Genomic DNA, 10,963 nt, shown 5'->3' with positions numbered 1-10,963 from the left:
TCAATCAAACCTAGCTTATCCTGTGGGCCTCTTCATTGTGTCTAGCACTAAAAAGGACAGAGTTCTGTCCTTGAGTTACTAGACAAGACTTAAATGCTGTGTTAATTAATGCAAGGTGGTATATATGCAGTGTTATCCAGCCCGGTTTAAGACATCAGACAAGATAGATTTCTGGGCCAGGGTGGCCCATCTTCAGAGAAGGAAAGGACTGAGCTTCCTCAAGACCAGCACCCAGACAAAGGCTTCCTTGGGTGCATCTAGTTCACTATATACATGCCTATCTGTGCTCCTGAGCTCAGGACTTGGTCATGCTCCCAAGAAAAGGATGGTTCACCATTTCATCTTCCAGGAATGTCAAAGGGTCCCATTAGTGTTCAGAACAATGCACAAAGCAGCCAGCTTACCCTGTTCTCCCCTACCAGCCACCCTCCAAATGGGAAATAACCCTCAACAGGGGCACATTTGAATTCTTGGCAGAGACTGGGATTTGAACTCAGTACCTGATACTTTTTATTTACTCACTTATCAGGCAACCAAGGAGTCAGGAGTCCAGTTTTTCCCATTCATATCTGACTTAACACTGCTTCACAAACAGCAGGTTTGCCTTGAAAGCAGTTAAAATAACATGTTGAGCCCTAGGTTCAGGCAGAATAATTCTCAAGCAGTTCTTTCTCTAAGATGATTAAGCCTCCATACAAGCAGCCACTGCTGAGAGGCAAAGCTGTTCCCTGGGCTCTAGTGGGTAGTTTTTTTTTTTTGTTTTGTTTTGTTTTTTTTGCCCAAATGCCTCTGGCCCGCATCAGGTGACTCATACAAGCACCTGTCTGTGTGCAAAGGGGATTTTGCCACTTTGTGCCAGCGCCTTCTGCTAAACAGGCATGCCTTCCAGCATGGAGGTCTGTCCTCCAGTAGACAAAGAAGCTAGCTATACACACTCCCACAGGCCACAGGCACAAATAGTTTGACCTTTCTCTTGAGTGCTCCCACCCCCATACAAGAAATGTTGGCCCCTGAGTAAAAATACTTCCAAGCCCTGGGCTGGGACTTTAACTCCCCAGAGCTTTAGATTAGGGAGTAGGGAGAAGAAGGGTGTTCAGACATTTGGCCCCAAGGTCTAAGGCTTAATCCAAAGTTAGGTGAGCCCCTGAGGCTCAAGAGACCAAGTTATTTTCTGGTGTAGCTATGCCTTGAGTCATTCAGGAAAGGGAATTGGACCAGCTGATATCACAAGGCTAGGCAGGGGGGGGGGTATGGTTGTCAAAAATGAAATCAGATTATGACTGAATTGTCTTTAACCCCAGGCAGACACCTTCCCAAGAAAAGCAGCTTGCCTGTGTTGCTGAATCAAGGCCTTGAGGTTTCTCAAGTCCATCCTTGGCTCTAGCAAACCATACTCAGCCCCTGGCTGGGCCAGGGCTACTATCTTTGATTCAACTAAGGTTGTGCTCACTGTGCTTCAGACTTCCCACACAGCTGGGGCCCTTCTAAGGCCTAAGCACAAGTGGAGGGGCAGCCTGGGAAATAAGATGGGGGCTTGACTTGTGTGGACTCATTCCCAGCAAAATGGCCCACTCAACCTACCAAGGAAACTGCCCCCATTTTGGTGATATATGGTGTACAGCTAAGAGCAGAAGGGCTGCCTTTGGGAACTTTCTGTACAGAGGAAGACTTGTGCATGGGAACTCTACAGGAAGCTTAGGTGGTTTTTGCTGTGCTGCCACATGGAGCTAAGTCCAAAGGAGCTGGTAACATTGAGGCAAAAAGGAAAGAGCTTGGGCCTTAGGCTTAACAGGCCTTGGAAGCATCAGAGGGAGAATGGGGGTAAGGCCAAGAGGGCCATCTGCCAGCAGACATCCCTTGGTGCTGGGGATTAAAGCCAGGGTCTTGGACATTTAAGGAAATGCTGTCCCCATTGACCCATGCACCCCCCCGGCGCTGACAGACACGTCCTAAGTGCATTAGAATCTACCACCTTTGAGGGTTTTGTGTGTGTGCCAGTATCAGAGCTTGAACTTAGAGCATTGTGTTCTTGCTAGGCTTTCTTGCTCAGTTAATGAGCTCAGTTAATACCTCCTGAGTCCAGCATTTTGCTGACTAGAGATAGCATCTCACAGGTTTTTCTGCCATCCTCCAGATCTCAGCTCTGTGAGTAACTAGGATTATAAACATGAACCATCAGTGCCCAGCAGTCACCTATGATTTTATATGAAGAGGCTGAGCAGTGAATACACATCTCAGTGGTTGATCTGTGACCACTCTTCTTCCACCTCCTACCACCCAGGTAAAGTTCACCCTTGCTAGATAGGAACCTCCACGGACCTCATTCACAGTACACATTGAAACTGAGGTGAATTGTCACCAACTTTAATAGATGTGGGTCATATCTGCCAAGCAGACTGATTTAGCAACATAGTGTAACGGCTCCAGCTTCTGCAGTGTAACATGGCCAGTCCTCTTGGACAAGTTCCCACCTCTCTTGTCAAAGGCGACAGCTGGCCTAGGAAAACTAGACAATGGTTTGATTGTAACTCAGCAGAGATCTTGCCAGGAAGCCTTGGCACAGCCAACACATTGCTGCTAGCCAGCCAGAAAGATGGGGCTCCCCTAATACAGTGTGAGGCAGGGGGAGCCAAATGACCAGTTTTAATCTCATAGAATGACACTAATCTTTGGGGAAGGACAGTGGGTCACAGACCACTTTTGAGACACACAAACACAATAGATGGCCTCAAAAATAAATGCATGTATGCCCCCCCCCCCAACTCTGGCAACAATTCCATAGGGTTCACAAGTTTAAAAACTTGGGGAAAGAGTTGTTGCACTTGAGCTTTTAGTTGCCACTGTCTTCAGTGAGCTCCCTGCCCGGCTTCCTTGTCCCTCTCCCTGACAGGGGCCTCTGGGCCCAGCAGATGGGACAGAGCCTTGCATTTACAGTGGGCAGCCCTTCCTCTTCCGGTCTGACGGACACAGCTGCTTCTCCTGTTTCTCCTCCCTGGATAGATGTTATCATGTCTTCCGGGAGCTTCCTATCCTTCTGGAGTACAAGCCAGCTTGGCCTTCCTCAGGGGCTGTCAGAGGCAGCCACACTCTTCCACGATCATGTCCTCATGGTGCTCCAGGAGCACTCTGCCATTGTCCACATACAGCATGCTTAGTGGCTTGGTCTTCACCGGGGCACAGCACGTGGAAGGAACCCGGTGGGGCTGGTATCGCTTCAGCAGACTCTGAAAGAGAAAGGAAGAGAGGAAGGTCAGGTTACATCCCAAGAGGCTAAAGAGAATGAAAACCAGTTTCCTGGACAAACAGGAAAACTTATCTTCACAAAAGGATCAGCATGCCAATATGTTATCAATGATTAACATCCCAAATAAACTAGCTTTGTTCTGTTTCTAAGCAGAGAGATTCTAAAAGTTAAGAGTGAGCTGAGGGTGCAGCTTAGTAATAAGAGCACTTGTTTAGCATACACAAAGCCCTGGATTCTGTTTCCAAGAGCCCTAAAAAAAAAGTTAACAGCCAGACACTGGTGGCTCACACCTGTAATCCTGTCTACTCAGGAGGCTGAGATCTGAGGATTGTGGCTCAAAGCCAGCCCGGGCAAGAAAGTCTGTGGGACTCTTATCTCCAATTAACCACAAGAAAACTGGAAGTGGCGCTGTGGCTCAATTGGTAGAGTGCTAGCTTTGAGCTAAAGAGCTCAGGGACAGCTCCCAGGCCCAGATTTCAAGCCCCAGGACCACCACCAACAACAAAAAGTCTGTCATCCTAGTTATTCAGTATACTCTACAGCATCCCTACCAAATATGGCATGGCCCTATAGGTGGGGGAAACTGAGGCTCAAGAGAAGCAGCAATTGCATACACAAATTGCTAATGAGGAGGAGTCACACATAGTGTGAGGCATCTCCAATCAGATTCTAAATTTCCTGAGTGCTGAGGCTTTCAGTGCTATCCACACAGTACACAAAAAACTGCCTATGGGACCAGATTCCACCCTGTGATGGGACAGCTGTTTCCTCCCGGGACTTTTCACTGAATCTGGCATGTTTGAGGAACTCAAGTGACTGCTGAGCGACTGAACAGGAAATATGATAGCAAAGGTGGAACAATGTCTCCCTGTCCAGCAGTCTGCCTCAAGTGTGGGCACCATACCTGGATGTATGCATGGTTGGTGGGGTGGAACTCCTCCCCCACAGGGTTAGGACACTCGCCCTCACAGCGATAGGCATTGTACTGCTTGGGGTAGATGATCCAGGAGCCCCAACCAATCAAGTTGAAGTCTACCTGGAACTTGACCTTCCGACACAGTTGGCTTCTGTCTGGCAGTGGATGTCGGCGCTGCCTCTTGCCCCACAAACTCCTCTCCCGGGACAGCTGACCTTCCTGAGCTCGCCAGGAGCTCTCGGCTTCCCACAGCAAGGTGGCACCACCCAGCCGTCTTTGCTCCCGTGACAGGTTGGAGTAGAGCATAAGAAGCACATTGGTGTTGGTGACAGGTGGGGTGGGTGTCTGCAGCCAGCACTCTCTATTCACACTGGACATCTGTTCCTCCAGTGCCCTGGGGTTCTTCAGCCATTTAGAGAGTGGCCTGGTCACCTCCAGAACCATGCTGCCTGAGGAGAAGGTGACTTGGGATGGAGTGACAGTGAAACTCTCCATCTGGAAATGTTCTGGGCATTTAGCCAGGTCCTGCTCTGCATCCAGCTTTGGCTGGTGGAAGATCTTGATGGTGAGTTGACCATCATCAGGGAGGTCTACAGGGCTGGACAGCTGCAGCCGGAGCTCAGCCCATGCCAGGTCCTCCTCTTGGTTCAGGAAGGAGAAATCAAAAGTGAAGGTCCAGTTCTGCCCATCTACCTCCACAGCTAGGGGGAGAGAAAAACAAAGAGGGGAACTGGTGAGAGGCTCCCTCAGCCTGAGTCATGCCACAAACCACCACAGCTCATAAACCAGTCCTTACTTTTCTGGGAGGAGGGAGGGGGTTGGTCAGTTGGGGCTTGAACTTAAGGCGCTATCCTTGAGCTTTTTAACTCAAGGCTTGCACTCTACCGCTTTGAGCCATAGCTCCACTTCTGGTTTTCTGGTGGCTAATTGGAGATAAAAGTCTCACCAACTTTCCTGCTTGGACTGGCTTTGCACAGAACTCAGCCTCCTAAGTAGCTAGGATTACAGGCATGAGCCACCAGCACCTGGCTCCTTACTTTTTTGTCAGCCACTTCTCATGTTTGCCCCACCTCTTCCAGCTACTGACATTTGAGTCCATTTTAAGGATGGGGAAAATGGAGGTTGCTCCTTGCATCCATCTTGAAAGGTAACAAGTAAACCTAGATTTGCATGAGTGTAAAACATAGACCCCAGCCTCTCTTTAAGAGCCCCTCCAAGGTCAAAGAACAGCAGATAAGTGCTGCCTTCCTTTCTCTCTCTCTCTCTCACGGTCTGAGTGCTGAGCCTGACTCTAGGGCTTCCCTTTGTCCAGTGAACCTGGAGCTCGCCACCTCCTCTGTTTTCTCATTGAATAGGGTGGCCTGCTTCACTGACACACTGAATTAGTTGTATCATGAGACCCCAAGAGCTGGCCATCCTCTCCCCACTTGTTCCTACCTAATGAGGGAGAGAAAAACTTCCTCCCCCCCCCCCTCTGGTTAGTTGTAGGGCTTGAACTCTGGGCCTGGGCGCTGTCCCTCAGCTCTTCAGCTCAAGGCTCATGTTCTACCACTTGAGCCACAGTGTCACTTCTGGTTTTCTGGTTTCCTGCCCAGGCTGGCTTTGAACCACGATCCTCAGATCTCAGCCTCTTGAATAGCCAGGATTACAGGTGTGAGCCACCAGCGCCTGGCTAAAACTTCGATTTTTAGCAACCTCGCAAGTAGGTTTCTATAGTCATTCTAGGCATGATTTCACAGGCACCTCAGTCTTCTACCCAGGGGTCTTTCCTGTCTTACCGGCACACAAAGCCACACCTGCCAGTGCTCCTGGTGTAGACACACTGCAATCATACATTCACACATAGCCCTGTACCACCCACTTAAGACAGCCAAACCATACTAGGTGATATGGAGTGGGATAGCATTTTCTGTATGCTTTAGTAATTGATTAAAAAAAATTTTTTTTTGCTGGTGCTGGGGCTTGAACTCAGGTCCTGGGTACTGTCCCTGAGCCTCTCTGTGCTCAAGGCTTGCACTCTACCACTCTACCACAGCTCCATTTCCATTTCTTTTCTCATGGACTTTTCTGCCCATTCTGGCTTCAGACCTCAATTCTCTGATCTCAGCTAGGGGTATTTACAGGTATGAGCTACCAGTACCTGGCAGTAAATGTTGATTTTTGTCTGATGTCTAGCACATATCTATAGATTTTCAGGCCAATTAAAAAAGCGATCTTGGTGTCTCCATTCATGTGTATGTCTGTCTGTCTATGTGTGTCTGCATGTTTGTCTCTCTGTGTCTGTTTCCCTATGAGAGCACCCACATTCTTCTAGAATGTGCCCCTATCCTGTTTGTCTCCTTTTTTGTCAGTCTGATTGCCTGTTTGTTTACCTACTTAGCTCTGCCAAGTTTTCTTAAAAAAAAAAAAAAAAGCAACCTTATAAGTATTTGCCTAGGGTATAGGTTCATACCTATACCCTAGATACTGAAGAGGCTGAGATCTGAGGATCACAGTTCGAAACCAGCCCAGGCAAAAAAAACCACGAGACTTTTATCTTCAATACAGGCAAAAAGCCCAAAGTAGAGCTTCAGTATAAGTGGTAGAGTACTAGCTTTGAGCATAAAAGCTCAAGGATCATGGACTGACCTGGAGTTCAAGCCCCCAGACTTGGCAATAACAACAACAAAAATGATCTTTTATCTAGGCTCCTGTGGCTCATGCCTCTAATCCTAGTTGCTAAAGAGGCTCAGATCTGAGGATCAAAGTGTGGTTCAAGTGATAGAGCATTAGTCTTGAGCAAAAAAAGCTCAGTGAGATCTTGAGGTTCTGAGTTCAAGCCCCAGTCAGTACTGGAACCAAGAAAAAAAAAGTGATCTTTTTTTCTCTATTTTATTGTAATTATAAAAGTGAGATACAGATGGGTTAAAAAAGTAATCTTTAACATTTTCCAGGTTGGTTTCCTTGTCTGCAATAAGAATAATAACACAGTCTTCATCCCTGCATCATCACAAGGACTTAAAGAAATAAAAGAGGTTTGATAATTGCTTGCTAAATAAAAAACAAAAACAATGAGTGTTAACCTGTTTATAAGTAGATCATCACTGTTAGATGCAGCGTGGGTGAACCACAGAACAGCTTTTTTTTTTTTTTTTAATTGTCCCAGATCTTTGGTCTGAATGTGGATTTCTCTGGGAAAACTTGTCTGTATGTATTATAGAAGGCCAGTTCTCAGCTTCAGCTGCTGGCATCTCCCAGCCCATTTCCAGCTGCCCTTTCATTTCCACTTCCCTCCTCATTAGCACCTGCAGGAGGCAATAACCCGCCCTGACTAGCAACTCTCCTCAGAGGTGTGGGGAGGATATCCCAGGTCACATTCCTATGCCCTACCGGACTGAGAGTTAGGTGGTACCCCATAGCAATTCCTATGCCAGCAGGCCTGTGACTTGAAAATGTTTTATACCAAGTATTTGCAAGTGGTCTTTTAGAGAAAAGTACTCCTGCTTAAATATTAAGAGCAGGAGCCCCACGGTCTCCCAGTTAATGGCTCAGTTTCTGCCACTTGATGTTTGACATTGATGCCAGGCTACTTTTCTCTGAGCCTCAGTTCCCTTCTTTATAAAAGGGAGATGACCACTTCTCTGAGCATTAATGTTAACTGAGATAACATATGTAAAATGCTTTGCTGGTACAACTACCAAAAGATCAACGCATGTTAGCTGTCTTCAACCTCCTAATTATAATACCTAAAGCCAAAGTTTGAAGTGAAGGTGTGGGCCAGGCAGTGAGGCCGTGGACAGTGACAGAGTCACCCATTTGGGAAGTGGACATTGGCAGAGGAGGGGGGAGGGGACTGCTCTTGCCACTGGATTTAGCCTGTGACTCCCAAATAATACAACAAATGTGATTTGAGGTGGGCATGAAGGGGTCCCAACATTCTGAACCCTGTCCATCTATGCACACAGCCCAGTGTTATCCTATCTTGATCCACTTCCAAATCTAAACAAGTGGTTGGAGTGTGGGTCCTTGGCTTCCCCACCTAAACTAGGGTCTCAGTAGAAAAGATGATAATAAGTAAAAGTCATAACCATATGCTATCTTCCAGTGCCAAGGGCTTTACAAATACTGTCTTCTTAAATCAGGTAAGGAAACGGAAGGGCCAGGGTGAAGAAGGGTAGACAGTGATGTACACACAGGCAAACCCAATTTGCTCAGGCACCCCCAACTGGCTCTTTATATTATGGAGGTGCAGCTTTCAAAGGAACGAAGACAGCTTGGGACATCCCTTCTCTAGGCTGGCTGTTCTGGCTGCTCTTAGAAAAGGAAGCAATCTGGTATAAGAATCACAACTTAAAAATTGTTTAAATGAGCTGAGTGTGGTGGCACATGCCCAGCTACTCAAGAGAGGGAGGCAGGAGGAGCAACCAGAGCAAAGGTCTCATTAGAGACCTGGCTGCAGAAACAAAATGCAAAACAAAACAAAACCCACAATGCTGGGGGACTTGGCTCAACTGCCCTGGGTTCAGCCCCATTACCTACAAAAAAAAATGTTGAAATGGTAGTAAGCTTTGTCGTGCATGTTTGCACACTCATCTAACCCAAAAGACAGCAGTTGTCTACCAGACCAGTGAGCCCGTGGTGCCACAGTCTCTCCCGTACCCACAGAGAAGACATTGTCCAAAAAGCAATGCATTCTTTACCTGACTTATGTAGTAACTGTGACCCCTCTGTACAACACTTTTATAATAACAATTTTTATTTATTTATTTTTTTTTTTTTGTCGGTCGTGGGGCTTGAACTCTGGGCCTGGGCGCTGTCCCTCAGCTCTTCAGCTCAAGGCAAGTGCTCTACCACTCGAGCTACAGCGCCACTTCCGGTTTTCTGGTGGTTTATTGGAGATAGGAGTCTCACGGTCTCTCCTGCCCGGGCTGGCTTTGAACCGAGATCCTCAGATCTCAGCCTCCTGAGTAGCTAGGATTACAGGCGTGAGCCACCAGCGCCCGGCAATAACAATTTTTAAAAAATGATAAAAAGGAAGAAAATGTAAAAACAAACCATTCAAGAACTTTCCATAAGAAACTGAACGGGAATGATGACCCCCACCCTCCTTTCCCACCTCCCACCACGGTGCGTTCCTGTCGAGCAGCGGTCCAACTAATTTCCTATCGCTTCGCCCTCCGAGGTGTCCCTCGTCTGGCTGGTCCCCCGATGACCCTTCCGGAGAGGGTCACTGGCCATCTCACCCCAGACGCCGCGGGCAGGGGAGCTTGGAGCCCCGCCCCCAGGCCAAGAGGGCGGGCGGGCGGCGCACAGATCAGATTGGCGGATGTGGATTGCGCCCCAGTCCCGGGCTGGGCCGTCTGGCCCCCGCCGGCCGAGGGAAGTGCGTGGCTGCAGAGAGGCTCAGGTGACGGGTGGTGAGTTTGCACCAGGGAAGGGGGTCCCACGCCAACGCCCCTTCCCTTTGACGTCCACCCTCCACACCACTGCTGCAGGTGCCCAGAACGCGCGGCGACTTTGCTCGTCCCGCAGATACCCTGTGGTCAGTGCGGTCCCGAGCACACAGTCCCGGTCCCGAGCACACAGTCCCGGTCTCAAACAAGGCTCCTAACACAGAGTCACCAGGGACACTTGACAGCACCCCATCCCAGGCTCGAGGACACAAGGTGGTCTCAAGTGACCTCGGGACACCCCATCCCTAATCTGTGATCTGAGATCTTAATCCCTGATGCCTCCTCCAGATACTGTCCTAACTACGCCAGACTCGGGGGACCCAGTCCCCCTCACTCGGCAAAATGAAAAAGGATATTTAACCAAATCACAGCAATAATGGCCTTCTATTATTCTAAGCCGGCTCGTGGGGTTGAGCGTTTTCCTGTGCGTTCAGCATCAATCCTCTCCATTGTCTCCTGTGCAAACGAGAGCGCCCAGGTGCGTGACGCCGGGACCGCGGAGGAGAAGCAATACGATCAGACTCTCCCATCCCCACTCCCAACAGTACTGCGCTCTAAGCACCCCAAATCAGGATCTGGGAGTCAGTGGTTTCAGTTAGAGACATAACCTGGATGCCCAAGTCCCCTCCTACTTGGCCACCAGCCCTGCGCCCCAAGGCTGCCGGCGCGTAAACACAGACACTGGCTGTGCCCATGGAGTCCTGGACCAGGTACCCCCAGGAGCGCGGCGACCCCAGACCCCAGCCACAGCTCTCCGCGCACTGGCAGGGTGCCGAGACGGACGGTGGCCTGAGGGGATCCCCAGGTACCAGCGGGGCGCACAGCTCACCTTGCGCCTGCAGGCTGCGGATGATGTCTGCCCCGGGCAGCGGGTCGCTATAGAGGCTCAGCATGTACGCGAGAGGGGACGGCGACGAAGGCTGACCCCGCGACCGTAGAGGCACGGCGGCCACCGTGGTGGCTCGGGCCAGTAGCAGGAACCACCAAGCACGCAGGAGGAGGAAGGGCAGGTGAAGGGCGCGCATGGTGGGGTGGCTGGAGCTGAAGGCTGCGTCTCCGCCCCTTATATGCTGGGCTGCCGCTGCCCCGCCTCCGCCTATCCAGTCTCCTCCGAAACTTTAAGAACCTATAACAACCCCCCCCCCCGCCCCACCCAACACCCCAGGATAGATGGGCGGGGGGGGGGGGGGGCGGGGGTTAGTTTCCTGGGAGGCCCTGCTGCGAGGAGGTTGAAATCTGTGTCTGAAGGAAAAAAGACCCTCAAAGCGGGGAGGAGGAGGAAGGGGATGTAGAGGAAGTTGGGTTTGGATCCAGGGTAAATTTGGTCTCCAGGTTTGCAGGTCTAGGCGGTTTGGCACCCTGGTCCTCTAG

At 49.7% G+C, this 10,963-nt stretch overlaps 1 protein-coding gene across 1 annotated transcript; it reads right to left on the bottom strand.

Moving 5' to 3' along the window:
* Positions 1 to 2,754: 2,754 nt before the first annotated feature.
* On the bottom strand, positions 2,755 to 10,617 carry Nodal (nodal growth differentiation factor). The gene is made up of 3 exons (XM_070020423.1): positions 10,422 to 10,617; positions 4,149 to 4,861; positions 2,755 to 3,224 (listed from the first exon to the last, which is right to left on the bottom strand). Exons 1-3 carry the CDS (start codon positions 10,615 to 10,617, stop codon positions 3,072 to 3,074), a joined length of 1,062 nt encoding a protein of 353 aa, XP_069876524.1. The 3' UTR covers positions 2,755 to 3,071.
* Between the last annotated feature and the right edge of the window lie 346 nt (positions 10,618 to 10,963).

The sequence above is a fragment of the Dipodomys merriami genome, unplaced genomic scaffold, assembly GCF_024711535.1.
Source record: "Dipodomys merriami isolate MVZ:Mamm:240054 unplaced genomic scaffold, mDipMer1.0.p SCAF_14, whole genome shotgun sequence".
Lineage (NCBI taxonomy): Eukaryota > Metazoa > Chordata > Mammalia > Rodentia > Heteromyidae > Dipodomys > Dipodomys merriami.
This window is presented reverse-complemented; position numbering and strand designations above follow the sequence as displayed.